Here is a 17,323-nt window from a genome sequence, read left to right as displayed (position 1 = left end):
CACAACAGCTGGAGCCATCTTTAGGGAAACAGACCGAACTAATTTGTACTTCCAATAAATATTTTAAAAACAATATTTTAACAAAAACGAAATTATATTTAATTGGGCTCTTGAAAGTCAAACAATAATAAATATTAATTAGCGGGCAATGAAAGCATACACAGCATGGTACTTGGAGCGCAATACATGAAATATATTTACTATAATTTTACATTACTGTACTTGTTAATAATAAATTTTTTAAATGTTTCGGTTTATTTTAAACCATCATCCAGCAATCTATATAATTTCCATGAACAATATTCTAATCCGCACATGTTGGAGATGGTTACTGCATTCGACACAGGATGAGCATACCCTGCTTCTTAATTGAGAAATATCGTAAATTTTCTTTGTTAGATAACCAAGTGGATTATATTTACATTAATGAAATAATGATGTTAGTTAGATTGATTTTACATAGTTTCTCACTTTTACTCACTCTCCGTCTTTGCAAATCACAATTCGAAGCGCAACGTATTATGTTACAATATATAGAAATAAATTATAGATATATTGCTTTAAGACAGAATCCATGTGGAAGTCAAATATGTAATGACGATCAAAATTTTATTTTAAGAGCCGCATCAGAACAGAATACAAACAATTTTTCAGTTGTTATAATGTCAATCTTTAATAACAAACCGTCAAAAACTAAAGACGAGTACACAGTCATTATTTAAATTTCTCTAAAATGCTGACATATGGTGTAAAAATTCCGTGTCCGATGTAGATTGTAGATTCAAACTATTGATTTGTAATTGAATATTTAGCATTTCAGAAATGAGTCTTTTATTCAAATGTCTTTCTGTATCTAAAATTTTAATATTCCCCAAATCAAATTCGTGACTGTGCTCCACTGAATGAAAACTGATTGACAGGAACTTAAACTATTTATAGTTTAATTGTGTGATCATGCAATTTTATTATCCCTATTTTTTTATGAGAATAATATTTAAAAAAAATGCATTTGTTGATCTTATTTTTGACACAATGAATCAAAGGATAAAAATCTTTCCGTTAAAAATAAATCTAAATTTTTAAATTATAGTAAAAAACACAAGATAATCGTAATATCATAAAAAAAGATTTTATAGTAATTGCTTATATTAAAGAAATTTCGAATTCAATTACATCGTTATTTAATAAATTAACAACTACTTTCGGATTTAGATCGATAAACAAAATTATTAAAGTACACAAAAATATTACGGAATCTTCTCGAAAAAAATCATGTAGTATTATAAAATTATCAATTGTAAAAAGTGCGATGCATCATACGTAGGACAATCAAAAAGGCAATTACAAACAAAAGTCAAGAAACATATGAATAATATAAATTAGATTCGTCGAAACATTCAGTAATATGAGAACACATATTAGAACATAACTACTCTTTCGTTTGGGAGAACACAAAAATTTTAGATATTGAATATATTATAACTACTATAAAAGATTAATAATAGAAATGATTTATATTAAAGAACAAAAAAACAGTTAATCGTACAAAAGACACTAAGTTGTTCAATATCTCAAAGCGATATAAACTGAATATTATTAGCAGATGTTAACCTCTTTGAAACTGCCAAAATCAGCTGTCACTATGAACCATTCATCACAGCTGGACTTTTACAGAAACGGACCGAACTAATTTGTATTCCCAATACTATACAGTGATAATTATTTTTATAATTTGAAAAATTATATTTCATTTTAATAAGCAAATTATTAACATGAAGTTAGTAATTTTTAAATTATATTCATACTGGCTACATCTTTAACGCATCATGTGAACATAACACACAAAGCTTGCGTGATGAAAAAGTGCGAAATAGTTGATTGGTTGCTTCAATGATGCATTCTGGGTGTTTTCCAATTGTAATATCCCTAGACATTTTCGTGCATACGGCGACACAAGTTGCATTCCAATTGTCCGTTATTGTCGACATAATACTACACATCTATAGGCTGCGTTCGGAAATACTCACTATGCCCATAGACTTATAAGATAGATGGAGCATTCATACGAAAAAAGCTGAAGACTTGGAAAAAGAGAAAGAAATAATCGCAGAGTAGTTTTCTTCTTTTCTAGTGGTGAATTGATTGGTCGCCACAGCAAGCTGGGAAGTGATCGAAAACAACGAAGATAGACGTTCGAATGGCCTTACGATTAAATTGATTGACCCCCCCCCATCGCTCGCTGTAAAAGAGAAAATCAGTTATGTCTGGAATAGAGCTGTCCTTCAATATTGTCTTCAATATTGTGCTTCTCTCGTATAAAGCTTCTCCATCTATTTTATAAGTCTATGGGTGTGCCACTGATACACACCAATCATTCGGAAATACTCGGTATGCACTAATGTGAGATCGTTTGGAAACGTCGGGAGAGTCACACCGAGTGCCACTAAATCATCCAAAAAACAAGGGAAGTCGGTGTGAGCCGGTGTTATGGCCGCAGCACAGATTTGCATATTGCATAATGCATAAGGGAATCGACCGAAATTCAAAATTTGAAAGAAATGAACTTATATTCCTTTCTTTTTACAATCATATATTGCCGTTCCTCTTTACAATCATTCCACCATCTTTCTTCACTGATGAATTGTTTAGCTCGAAGTTAGGATTAAACGTGAGGAATTGAGATGACACACACGTCACACGGAAGCCATTCGGGAACACACCACCCAAAGACACGATACCCCCACTACTTCTCTACTGAAGTCATCAAAACCACGATGTTAAAAGTAAGTAAAGGTGGTCCGATTAGTCTCCTCAATCTGTGATTATTTTAGGTTAATTCGGAAGACTGCCATCAGAGGATATCTGAGAGTCAACTATTATTCGTACCGATATTGAAGGAAGATTGAAACGTAGAAAATTTAAATTTTAGTGTACATTTATTAAATTATATAAGTTAGTCGGCACGAACTTTCCGGACAACTCAATACATTGATTGTCTCACTTGCTCTCGTTGTGCAGCTATATACGGCTCATGTTTTCAACACCATAGCAATATTTCCGCATAATAAATATTATGCATATAAAAAAGATGTCTGTATTAAAAATGAAACAGAAATTAGTTTAATTTATATATACTTTATTCCAGTAATATGCATATAAAAAAAGTATAAAAAAGTATGAAAAAGTATAAAAAGTATTAAAAAAAAATACGAAATAGTATTTTTTCCATTCTTGTCTTTTATTATTGCTGCATTTTTAATCTTATCTCTCTTGTCGAATTGTTCGCATATAAAATGTTTTTTTTTTAAATAGATCCCGACAGCTGCCAAGACTTGACATGCGGAATAATGTTTTTCGGCATTGCGAATAAAGAGCCTATATTATTATTGCAATTCGCAACACACTTTTTCCTCATTGTATTTAGGCTTTTTACAAAAACTGTGCTTTTTACTATATTACAGGTGCGTTCGGGAAGATGCTACAAACTGTTCGCGGAGCTGTAGATACCGCTAACAAACGCGATCATGATATCACTAATGGTAGCGTGTTACATCACAACTGCGCGCTATCAACGCTATTCCTTCCGAGATAGTGTATTCATGTATTTGATGTATTTGATTAGTGTTAGCGTTTACAAATTTGAACGACCCTAGCGTAGCATTAGTAGCGTTTAACATTCGTCAAAGTTAGATTAATGTTTGAGGAGATTCTGCTCTCGAGTGGTATCAAACTTTTCTTTCTTAGAATTTCATAGAGTAAACGTACGTACATAATGTGTGAATTTCAAATTTTATCATAATGAATACAATCTCAATTTTAATCTTGCCATTAGGCTGGAGTGATCGTAATTCTTGCTTGTGTATTATCTTTTCAAAGTTTCTACAAAGTTCAACTTGTATATTTGATTTCATTATAAATGTAAAAATCAGAGATATCTTGTTATTGGCAATTTTTAATTCAATGTACGGAAAAAAGTTACTACTGTATAATGCGACAGGATATTCCGCAGATGCTTAAAGTCCTTATTAGAGAAATTAGAAATTGCTAGATATGCTTCTTCTTTTGAAATCAACAACGAATGCTCAAGAATTCTTCCTTTTATCTGATTAATTTACTTAGTGTAACTATTAATTTTTTTCTCTTGTTTACATTGTTTACTTCAGCCTAGCGGCAAGCTATAGAGATTGCGTTCTTATTCACTACGAGAAAATAAAAAATTTACGTTATAAATACAAAATCTTAAAAATAATTTTTTCATAGGGAGAAGTTTGATTGGTGATTGAAAATAGATCCCCTACATTACATTCCCCTACATTAATCTCGACAAATATATCTCTCTGGTTAAACGCTACGCTAGGATCGTTCATGAAGCTTGCTTACGCTATCGCGCTATTGACTCCAAGAACAGCATTGATAGCATTTATGTCCATAGCGCGAATAGTGTCTCTCCGAACGTACTCTATGTGTTTACACACGTAAATCTGACATATTTGTTTCGGTAATTAAATCTACGACATCATCTAGTAACGAAAGTGCTAACTGACTTAAAATGATCACAGAGCTGCATGTGAAAAATATATTCTATCGGACCACCTATGCTTCTAACACCATGACCGAAACACTAACGAGTGTTTTCGAACGCAGCTTAGTCGAGGGCTGTGTAAGCTGGTGTTTTCTAGTGACAATTATATGTTACTAATTGCGGCAGCTATAAATGAAATTGGAAGACATTAAATGACCGACATTTTTACTTTTTTGTTTAATACAGGCGGAAAAAACTACATTTAATCTAACTATTCGAAACGGATCTCATGCACAACGTATACTTTTTTACACAATTGAATCGTGCACAATGTTACATTCCTATGTACATTTATGTTAAGATGTGTTGAGTAATTGGAAAGTACCCTCTGTCTTTCGCAGTCCTATTCCGCATTGTGTGATTTCACCCTTAAGGTCCAGAATAGGATTGCGGAATACAGAATGCGTCATTGAAGCAACCAATCAGCGCTATTCCGCACTTTTTCCTCACGTTATGTCACGATACATCAAAGATGTATGCGTGAATATAATTTAAGGCCAGTATTCATAGTTGAGTTTTATTTCAAGACCGTCTTAAAGCCGATATTCATAGTCCGTTCTTATATTCAAAACTTAAATACGGTCTTATGATGATTCTAGATTCATAGTCGAAAAATAAAACGGTACTTGAATAAAATCTCAAGTTAAAACTTATCGAAGACAATTTTATTTCAAAACGTCTTGAACAGTCTTGACATGATTCATAAACACAGCTTGTTCAAAATAAACATAGACTTAAGACTACCTTCTAGTTACGAATTCATAGTCATTATAGAATACCACCCCTAATGTTCATTGGTTACCGCGTCTCATTTTACCGCTTCTCGCGCGGCAAGCGTTTTCGCGTCTAGTGTGCAGAAGCCATTAGGTATGTTGGAATGTCCGATGCGGACAAACCTTATCTCATTTTAAGTGCAAAAATATTTGACGACTTGATGCAACGCGAACAGATGATATTCGTGACATCGAGATAATTTCTGTTACGTCAAGTTAGTATTCGCGTGATCTTGTGATCGAAGAAGCTGAAGAAGACAAGGAGAACAAGGAGAAGAAATAAGTATTAGGCTTTCTCCAAGCGAGATTATTTTTTGAATCGACGTGAAATATCGACAGTAATGGTGGATCGTGCGAACAGTATCAAACAGATGATTCCGGCATTGCCAGACGAAAAAATTGGTAATTATGATCGCCACGTGAAGAAAAATCGTTCGTGTGACAGTGCCCGCCCCTCCCAGCGACGCGATTTATTTTCATAACTAATTAACATTGTATCATTCTAATTATTGCTTGTATCTTATTTACTCGAAATTTATTTTACTACCTCTTATATTTCATGCTTAACATTTAAATAACGATTTGTGTGATTTTACAGATATGCTGGCAGCTACGAGTGTGCTCCAGCAGCAAGCTGCCGATATTAGGAATCAACGAATTAATTGGCAATCGTATTTTCAGTAAATAATTATATATGAATATATGCGTTAAATTATATCTGACAAGTTCAGTTTAAGAATTTTAGAATATATTCTGATTATAACTTGATAATTAAATTTGAGGATACTAGCAAACTGCATACAGAATTATTCATACAAGAAATGTTTGAACATTTGAAAACATTTGATGTTTATAGATCACAAATGATATCAAAGGAAGATTACGATTTTATAGCGGCCTTTGACTCGAGCGATACTAAAACAAGGGAAAATAAGTTGAAAGAGAATTCACATCAGGCAGCTAAAACATTCCTCAATTTGCTTGGTCATGTTTCAAAAGATCAGACGATTCAATATATTCTCACAATGATTGATGATATGTTACAGGTATAGCTATATACTTATTGTTTTCAAAAAAATCTGGATGTTTTTAAAAAAGCTTAGCCCATTGAAGTTATATTGAGTTTATTGGTTTTTTATTTTTGGGTTTTTTTGTAAAATTGATATTTTTTACTTAATATTTACATTGTATTTATTATTATTTAGTTACATATTTAATTAAAATGATGAACTCTACATTAATATTTATTTGAATGTTAAACAAAGAAATACTCAAAAATCATCAGTTCAGTATACATATATTCATTAAATATCTAACATATCTTTTATTCGTTCCGGTTAAAAAATTAATTTTTCTACAATTCCAATAAAATCCCCCAAAACCTGAGTTCTTTAGGGATGGATAAAATAATATCATGATCTGATCATATCATATCTGATTGTTTTATTTAGTAAATTAAAACTTTATATTTATTAACGTATTTTGATATTTTCAATAAAAGTTCCATTTATTAACAGAAGTTGTTATTCATAGGAGGACCGTAATCGCGTGGAAATCTTTCGCGAACACTCCACGCGCAAACGAGAATCTGTTTGGGGGCCATTCCTCAATCTGTTGAACAGACAAGATGGCTTTATAATGAATATGACATCACGTATTATAGCTAAGTTGGCTTGCTGGAGTCACGATCTCATGGAGAAAACTGATCTTCAGTTTTATTTAACATGGCTTAAGGATCAATTGAAACTTAGCGTAAGTTTAATAGATTATTGTATGCATGTTGCACAAGTCACGAAATTGAAACTATCTATGTAATAAGATGAATCACTTATTTTATAAATATTTTTATTTCAGGATATTAATAGTTTATAATAATCACTTTAACCAAATATCAGGGCTGGCAATGTTACCTCATAAAAATAACTTTGTTATCATTACCGTTCTTTTTCCTAAAAAAGTAATTCTTTATCGTTACTTGTTATTGATTTACAAAAATAATTCATTACTGTTGTCACAAAATGTAACTAGTTTTTTAATTACTTTTTCATTACTTTTTCATTACTTTTTTCTTGACACTAATAGAATATTATAACATTTTTCATTAGCAGAACTCAATGCACATTAAAGCCATTGTACACTACTCTCTGAAAAAATGAAATATCTGAATAATTTAGATAAAACGCCCAAAGTACATTTTATCAAATAACATATTATAATAAAATGTATTAAGGATTTCACGATTTAACTCGTTTCTATTTTTTTAAACATATATGCATCTTTACATCGATTTATGTACAACGGTTTTAAAGTGCACTGAATGCGCATTAGTTCTGCCACTGAAAAATGCTATTATATACAGATTTTTAAATATTCTGAAAAGAAGTCAGAATTCTTTTTTTTTAGTAGAGGAATAAAGCTTAAAAATTGATAAATATTGTATACATACATACAGGATGTATAGTAAGTTTTTTGACAAAGCACTCGTGTGTAGATAGAGCGAACTAAACTGAATCGAAAAGTCCTCTACCATTTTGCAATTTTTGCAATAGTTAATAAAATACTAATTACTAAAAAACGCTGAATTTAGTCTCAAATAATTTTTTACTCAATACTATCAATTTCACAGAAAACAGCAAGAGACAAAAATTGTTTATTTTCATCTCATAAAGTTCTGAGAATTTTTTCAGAATTTTTTAATACCGTTTTTTTTGTGATAAAAATAAGAAAATGCAATACTAAAAAGTGATAAAAAAATTCTGAAAAATTCATAGATTTCTATAAGAAGAAAATAAATGATTTTTGTCTCTTGCTGTTTTCTGTGAAATTGATAGTATTGAGTAAAAAATTATTTGAGACTAAATTCAGCATTTTTTAGTAATTAGTATTTTGTTAACTATTGCGAAAATTGCAAAATGGTAGAGGACTTTTCGATTCAGTTTAGTTCGCTCTATCTACACACGTGCTTTGTCAAAACTTACTATACATCCTGTATGTATGTATACAATATTTATCAATTTTTAAGCTTTATTCCTCTACTAAAAAAAAAGAATTCTGACTTCTTTTCAGAATATTTAAAAATCTGCATATAATAGCATTTTTCAGTGGCAGAATTAATGCGCATTCAGTGCACTTTAAAACCGTTGTACATAAATCGATGTAAAGATGCATATATGTTTAAAAAAATAGAAACGAGTTAAACCGTGAAATCCTTAATACATTTTATTGCAGTTTTTCTGTAAAATTAATAAAATAGTAAAAAATTATTGAAGAATATTTAGCGACTTTTAATAATTAATATTTCGTTAACTATTGCGAAAATAATAGAGGACTTTTCGACTCAGTTTAGTCCGCTCTACCGAGATGAGTGATGCCAAATTTTAGGGACACCCTGTATATATTAGAATAACAAGGAAAATGTATTTTTAATTAGCTTTCAGTTTAAAAGCTTCTATTTCATGACAAAAGAACATCCCTAAATTTTTATCAAAAAATTACATTTTATATAGTTTATTTCAATTAATTAAATCATATTTTTTTGTATTCACTTTTCAATTGGAACTTTCCCGAGACCTCCTACAAGACCTTTAAAAGTTGCATTTAACTGCATTATAAAATTTTCTAATAAAGAGTTTTATTATCAAATTAAGGCATTTGATTTGAGGAGTGAAAACCACAAAGCGATATACTTTAGAATTTGAAAAAAATTTTTTTTATCTTTAACGTTTTATAATTTAATTTTTAAAGGTCTCCTAGGAGGTCCCGGGAAAATTACAACTGAATCTTGTTTTTTCAAATCTACAATTTGAGTAACGACCCATTTGAACGCTTGGAACCTTGCTAAAATCGACCTTGAACTCAAAATTTGTCATTTTTTTCTCACGTTAATCTGGCTGTATTTCTTAAGGCGTATATCATAGAGCTAAATGAATTGTTACATCATTTAGTGATCAAAAAAACACAGTATCACAAAATCTAGATCAAGCCATTTTTACAAATCAAATATGTATTAAGGAAAATCGAAACTTCGATTTAAAAATCATTCATTAACGATTTCTAAATCTTAATATTTTTTGATAAAAAGAAGTGTTCTTTTGGCATAAAATATTAGGTTGGTGCAAAAATAATATTGGTTTTTACCTTGAACTTCAAAAAAGTAAATATCTAAGTTCATAATACACTTTATCAATCGAAGTAAAAATTATTAGAATCTACACACTTTTGCCAACGAGAAGTTTCTTTATTATATTAGCATATAGTTTTAGAATTCTCTTCTCATTTTCAACAGCAGCTTAGTTCGAAGATTTTTTTCCTATAAGAAGTAGTCGAGATGTTTGAAGAAGTGACAGTTGATTGGCGAGAGGTTCGAGTATGCTGAGTGAGGCAAAATTTCGTAGTTAAGTTCGTTCAGTTTCTACAGAATCGGTTGCAACGTATAGATGAGCATTGTTGTGCAACAGAATCGATCTCTTTCGATTGATTAATGTTGGACGTTGATATAATCACTGATGTATTTTGTTAATTTCGAAGCAGTACTTCTCTGACGTGATAATTTCGTCTGGTTTTAGGAAATTGTAATGGATGATTTCTGTTGAACATCATCAAACAATCATCATTATCTTCTTCTGGTGCAATTTTGGCTTAGAGAAGTGTTTTGGTCTTTCATCATAATCCAATCATTAAGATCGTCGCCTGTTGTAAAGAATCTATTTTTCATCGCATATTATAATGCGATCAAGAAATGAGTCATTTTTGTTGCGCAGAATAAGAGTAGAATACATTTCGTAATGACGATTTCTTTGGTTTTTGTTCAATTCATGAGGAATCCATTTATCGAGCTTTTTTACTTTTCCGATTTGTTTTAAATGAACAATTGTTGAGTGATCAATGTTCAGTTCCTGGGCAACCTCTCGAGTGGTTTTTAATGGAATCAATTCAATGATTGTCTTTTTCGTTATCAATGGTTACATGCGCGACTCTTTTTATCTTTAAGGCTTTTTATCTTTATTAATTATAAAGTTAAAAAATTTTGAAACCATCATTGTACTATCCGTTCATTTGTAATTTTCGGACCAAATGCTTCATTAATTTTTCGATTCGTTTTTGCTGCTTTAGAGCCTAGTTTGTATAAAAAAATTACTTGGAATTGCTTCTTTTTCATTTTCAACAATAATGATAATAATTTAACACAAAGTAATACCGAGAACAAAATTATGAGCACAATGAATACAGCAGAATTGACGCGTGTGTAAAAATGGTATATAGTTTAACGTAACGGTTGTACAGTAAAACACCAAAATTTAAAACAATAACAGACATTATTTTTGCACTAATAGAAGTTTTGCACTAATAGAACTTTTGAGTTGAGAGGCCGATTAAAAAAAATTTTCTTGTCTATATGTACAGGATGTCCCGTAAAGACCTGAACAACGCTTAAGGCGAGATCATTTTAAGACGAAAATTCTAATACCAAAATGTTGAGGCTATAATAACTTTTGAATTATAATAATTCGTTTAAAATTAACGAAATATATCGTCTAAAGTTGACGCGCTCAGGGGCGACACAACGCAAAGTACTAAACTCGAAAACTGACTTGAGCAATCTGGTCGCGCATAACAAAATTGGATTGAGTAATCTTGACTTCTTTGAGCAATCTATCAATTTCATGCTATCAATTTCATATCTTAATTAGCAGAAATTAGTAGCTCTTTATGTAGAATTATGTACTATTGTTAATATTCAATTTAAACTTAATTTCTCAAATGCACTTTAAACATTTTATTAAAAGAATCCGGAAAAACTTATGTGCATAAATATTATAAAATTATTAATTATAAATAATAAATTTACAGTTAATAAATTATTATTAATTAATAAAAAACAATTACTCAAAGAAATCAAGATTGCTCAATCTGATTTTACTACATGCGATCAGATTGCTCAAGATAAGTCAGTTTTCGAGTTTAGTACTTTGCGTTGTGTCTTGAGCGCGCCAACTTTAGATAATACCACCTTGATCAAAAAGTTCCCAGAATTACCACCAGGTGATACTCTGAGTCAGCTGATTTGAGTTCTGTTTTTTTGGTTAGATTGCCACATCTATCATTGACATTCCCACCAAATTTTATCAAATTTTAGCTTAACATTTGTAAAAGTTACGCCGTCTTGAGTACATCTACCTCTGCACGTATTTTCGATTTTGTATTTGTGGGCAAACAATTCGTGGATTTTGCACCATGATAACGCACCGTCGCACAGTGCCATCATTATCCGTGAATTTTTGACCAAGAACGAAACGAATATCATCCAACAGCCATCGAATTCTGATATGGCTCCCTGCGATTTTTTTCTGTTCGATCGAGTCAAAAAACCATTACGGGGAACGCGTTTTAACAGCCGAAAGGAAGTAATGGAAAAATTGAAGACGGCTCTGATGGCTATACCGACAATAGAGTTCCAGAAATGTTTCGAGAGCTGGATCAAGCGCTGGCATAAGTGCGTTGCAGTCGATGGGGAGTACTTTGAAGGGGACAATATCACTTTTGATGAATAAAACTTGTATTTTGAATTTTCTGAATGAATTCCGGGAACTTTTTAATTAAGGTAGTATGATTCGTTAATTTTAAACGCTTGTAATTCAAAAGTTATTATATTATATTATAATCTCAACATTTTAGTATTAAAATTTTCGTCTCAAAATGATCTCAGGAATCTCCTCTTAAGCGTTATTCGAGTATATATATATATATATATATGTACACACACACACACACACACACACACACACACACACACATACATATATATACACATACACATACACATACACGGAGTGTCCTGCAATTTTTGACAAAGCGCTTTTGTGTGGAGTCGAGAAATACTGTATTATTTTATTATTCAATTTTCGAATTAACGAGATATTTAATTTATGAAAATAGCCAAATTCGCAAGGCACATTAATGTCAATTACTACGTTTACACAGCTCGATTTACAAAGTTATAATATCAATGTTATAAGCGTAAATCGAGCTGTATAAACATAATCGTTTATAAATAACGTGATTGATCTTTCCAATATCTTTTTTATTCTAGTCGCCATTTTGAGTCTGCCATTTTGAATTTTTAAAAACGCCATATGGCATCGAAAAATAGATATTTCAATGAAAATCTTAAGCCCCTTTAAAGAACTTTAGCTCAAAAATTGAAATGGGCAGGGGGATAGTCGGTTTGACAGAGAATGCCCCATATATATCTATGTACGGTCTAAAATTTTTACATAGTTAGAAATAAAGTAACGATAAAGGTAATTAACCAAAGTATGAAATCGTTACTATTACCCCAAAAATGTAACTGCGTTATCACGGACGTTATTCAAAAAAAAATAACGTTGTTATGCATTCGTTATCAAAAAAAGTAACTGTTTTGACATTTAAATTTCAGACAACTTATATATGTAATATATATATAGGGTGATCCAGACTACCCGCACATGACTACAACACATACATATTCTTCATGAAAAAGTGAATCGAAAATGTCAATAACAAAATGTTGTGGTATCAATAGCTTTTGAACAGTGAGCCCTAGAAGATGTCATAGGACATGAGATTCGTGCCATCAGAAGCGGTGTAACTAAACAATCAGCCGCATAAACGCTCTGATGGATACCGCTAAACACGGTACCGAATAAGTATTGACAAAAAAGAAATTTTGGAAATATCTATTGATTGAATATTTTTAATATTATTCGTTTGGATAATTAATATTGATTTTAATTAATATTGATTTTATTTATAATTTGTTTATTACTTAAAAATTTTTCAAAAAATATTTCAAAAATCCTTTTTACTGATATAAATGACATTGTATCGAATTTGCAGTTGACATTACTCTTCATCAATTAAATCGGACTCAATTTTAAAATACCGCAATAAATGTTAATATAGAGATTTCACGAATCTTTGCAATACTCATTCGGTATCGTGCCGTTTAGTAGTATACGTCAAAGCGTTCGCGCAACCGGTTCATTAGTTGCGCCGCTCCTGACGACAAATTTCATGCCCTGCGGTTGGTCTTATAGAGCTCACCGTTTAAAAACCATCACAATATCTTGCTATTGACATTTTCGATTCACTTTTTCATGAGGAATATGTATGTGACTTTCCATGTGGGTGGTCTGAATCCCTGTATGTCGCGCGTGCGTGTGCATGCGTGCGCGCGTGCGTGCGTGCGTGCGTGCGTGCGTGCGTGCGTGCGTGCGTGCGTGCAGAATCCCATTTTAATTGATCAAATATTTCTTGAACAGTGCATTTTAAGGAAAAATGTTTAGACAAAAGTTTGGGATTTCGAGGGAGATAAAATGCCATTAGTTTGATCTTGAACATTATCAAAGTCAGAGCAAGATAACTTTAAATTTTTTAAATAGAATTTCTTTATTTTTCATTACATATTCTTGTAGATTATCTCGAGAGCTTTTCAAAACACTAATAAAATAATTTTTTTATTAAGTACTTTGCGAGTTATAAGGCTTGAAAGTTACACTACCGCCGACATCAGCATTACACAAGTCTGAAACGATGGCTAAAATCTCTTGAATGTTGTTCAGGAATCATGTTCCGAATCAAAAAATACTTCATGAAAAAATATTTTATTATAGTGTTTTGGAAAGTTCTCGAGGTATACTACAAGAATATGCAATAAAAAATGAGGAATTTCATTTAAAATTTCTTGTTGACTTTAACTTGATCTTGGTAATGTTCCTCCCATTGTAAAATCCGTTATTTTCACCTTCTTTTCCCCAAGAAAACCTAAAACCTTTTCTTGTATCTCTCTTAGTTTTTGGGATATTCGCTTGAGACGTTTAAAATGCCCCACTTTGTATATTAAGGTGGTTATTATTTTAACAATTTTTTAAATTTAATCGGGACACCTAAAGTGATTTTATATCTTAAAAAAATAATACCAAATTTTTTTCAGATTTTTTGAACAAAGATATCATAAAATAAAATTAATAATTAATTTCTGTTAATGCTCGTGTAATTTACACACAATTAAATATAGAAACTAACTCAAGTAATAAATTATAACGAGCTATATATACAGTGTGATAGTATTTTATTCGAATCTAAATATAAATTTTATGGAACATTTCGACTTAGTTTTCATCAGCCGTGAATATAAATTATGAACCATTATCCTACAAATAAAAAATTAACGCATAATAAAATTGATGCTCGAAGATGTTATGTTGTGAAGAAATTTCGTACAAATGAAATAAATTAACGCATAATAAATTATCACGTAGTAAAACTAATGCATAATAAAAATTAATGCTCGGATGTGTCATATCTTGAACAATCTCACCTTCATTTCCAAGTAAACATATGAAGAACAACCATATTCTATTAAGTTAAATGTAATGATGTCGTTGTTGAATTCTAAAACTATGTGTCGAACCAATTCTTCATATAACGGCGAGAAAGAACAGTCTGGGTATTTAAATCTAGAGAGAAATTCTCAGTCTAGAGTTATGATGTCGAAGTGTAAAAATTTTTTAAAATTATGTAGAAATGGTTGTTGTGTAGAATCCATATAATAGATGAATTGTGTAGAATAATTGAAAGTGAAATATGTGAAAGATATGCACATACATTTTTTTGCAAACTTATATAAAGTCAATGTCGATATAATATAAATTTTAATGCAATATGAGAACTATTAATATAATATGGAAGCTTCCTTGTAACAACGACAAGAACCGTTTTTTGAATAATTAATAACTTATGCCATCGGGGCACGGGTAGGCGGAAAAACATCTTTATTGACAAAATTCGGTCGATGTTCTAATTCTTGGCCAATTAAAAAAATTTTTTTATTCGAAATTGAATGAATTATAAGCCATTTTGCTTAAATTTTGACTACGATCCAAATTGAAAATTACCGATCCAATATTCGTATAATTTTGAATTTTTTCTGCTTATCTTATTAGCAATTTTTACTTTGAATCGTAATCAGAATTAACGTCGGCTTTTAGCTCATTCAATTTTGAGCAAAGTAAAAAAAACTTTAAAATTGAAGAATTAAGAATTAAAGCGTCGGTCGAATTTTGTCCACAAAGTTTTACCCTCCACTCCCTAGTGGCATTAAAATTGTTCAAAAAATCTGAAGAAAATCTGGTATTTTTTTAAGATATTGAACTATTTTAAGAGAATATGCATACGTGCGTGCGTGCGTACTTAATGATGTAAGAAAATATCAACGGAGAAAGTTGTTCGATTCGAACGGGCACATATTAGAATAAAATTTATTATACTTCAGCATTTACATAGCCAAGAAGGGGACTTGGTTTACATAAATTCCTTATCCACACTCATTCTTCCACACTGCTAGTATCTAACTCTAAAAAAAAAGAAAAAATGAATTTCTTAATATTCTTATTTTCATTTCTTATTCATTCTTGTTCTCTATTTATCGATTTTTTTCTATCAGCTTTGCTATTCTATCAGCTCTGAATATCACAATGTATGTTCCTCTATCTTATAATTTTTATTACCTACATATCACAGTCTGACCATAGCATGTACTATACTACATAATACTACATAATATAATATAATAATACGACTTATAGCTACAATTATACATAAATATATCGCAGTACAATATAAATTCCTAATACTATATCACAGCATTTCTAACAGCGTGTCTCACACATTTCTAGACCTTGTTCTCCTGCCTAAATATATTACTCTCCGTCTTTTATCTCGCTAGTTATCTTTTCCTCCGTTTTCCTTTTCCTGATCTCTTTTCTCTCTCTAATTTATCTAAAACTTTATATTTAACTGAATCTAATTCTTCGCTCCAAAGTTTCTTCCATATTTTCTCCTTATTCTTTCCTAACTCTCTAACCAATTGCATACTTTTGGACATTCCTCTACATAGTTCCATACAATGTATCCCTATTCCGCAAATACGCATTCTCTATATTCCTTATTTAGCCAATATTTGTTTCCTTCCTCCATATTCCCACATCTGAGCCTAACTAAACCTCGCCTTCGCCCATTCCCAATCTACATAGATTTTCCTTTCTTAAATAATCGGAACATTTATTCCCTGTATCAAGCTCTTTATACCTTTGTATCTCGTAGTCCTCATTCTATTATCTTCCCACTGTCTTTGTCATCCTTTTCTCTCCTAATTATTTTCTCCTTTAACTTCTCTTCATTTCCATCATCCCCTAATTCCTTAATATTTATACTCCATCCATTCCTATTGTAAAACTTTTCTCTTTCTTTATCATATATATCCTTCTATTTATCCTCTTCTTTTTCCAACAACACCGAAATAGGTCGTCCTCCCTCCTTTCCTTTAATCTCCTCTCGTATCTCATGGCTCTTATTCCCCAATCTACCCTTATCAACCTATTCTTAATTTGCTAATTCTCTCATTATCTCGAAGCAAAAATGTTGAATATCCATCTCACATAATCTAACATAATTTTCTCTAGACTTCCTCTTTCTTGCCATCTCTAGATTCCATTCCATATTCTATAACACTTTGTAGTATTTAAACAGTATCCATCTTCTTATAAAATCATTTCTGCACAGTCTTTCTCCTAAATCCCATAGCTTTTTGGCTACCGCCCTCCCTGCTCAATTCTATTATATGATCTTCATAAACATCTTTTTTATTAAAAGTAAAGCCTAAGTGCTTAAAACATTGCACCTTAATCTGTCTACTCTCCCATTTCCATGCTTCCTTCTTTTCTTTCCCATGCTTATTAAATATTACTATCTTTGTTTTTTCAGCACACAGTTCTAATTTCTTACTTTTTAAAAATCTCCTTAGTGTATTCATCATGTCTAACAGCACAACCCTTTTTCGCTAACAGCACTATATCATCTATATACGCTAAGTTCCATATTCTTATATTACCTACCACAACTCTTCCTCTATATATATATATATATA

At 31.1% G+C, this 17,323-nt stretch overlaps 1 protein-coding gene across 1 annotated transcript in view; it reads left to right on the top strand.

The window, feature by feature from the left end:
* Positions 1–5,696: 5,696 nt before the first annotated feature.
* The window catches only part of LOC105627677 (V-type proton ATPase subunit H), a 22,095-nt gene continuing 10,468 nt past the window's right edge, over positions 5,697–17,323 (top strand). Inside the window, exons 1-4 of the mRNA XM_012208956.1 lie at positions 5,697–5,757; positions 5,954–6,035; positions 6,212–6,401; positions 6,889–7,107. Coding sequence (XP_012064346.1) covers positions 5,697–5,757; positions 5,954–6,035; positions 6,212–6,401; positions 6,889–7,107 — 552 coding nt within the window. The remainder of the gene's footprint in view (positions 5,758–5,953; positions 6,036–6,211; positions 6,402–6,888; positions 7,108–17,323) is intronic.

The sequence above is a fragment of the Atta cephalotes genome (genome assembly GCF_000143395.1).
Source record: "Atta cephalotes unplaced genomic scaffold scaffold00010, whole genome shotgun sequence".
Lineage (NCBI taxonomy): Eukaryota > Metazoa > Arthropoda > Insecta > Hymenoptera > Formicidae > Atta > Atta cephalotes.
The sequence above is the reverse complement of the archived record's forward strand: the minus strand, read 5'-3'. Positions and strand labels throughout refer to the sequence as shown.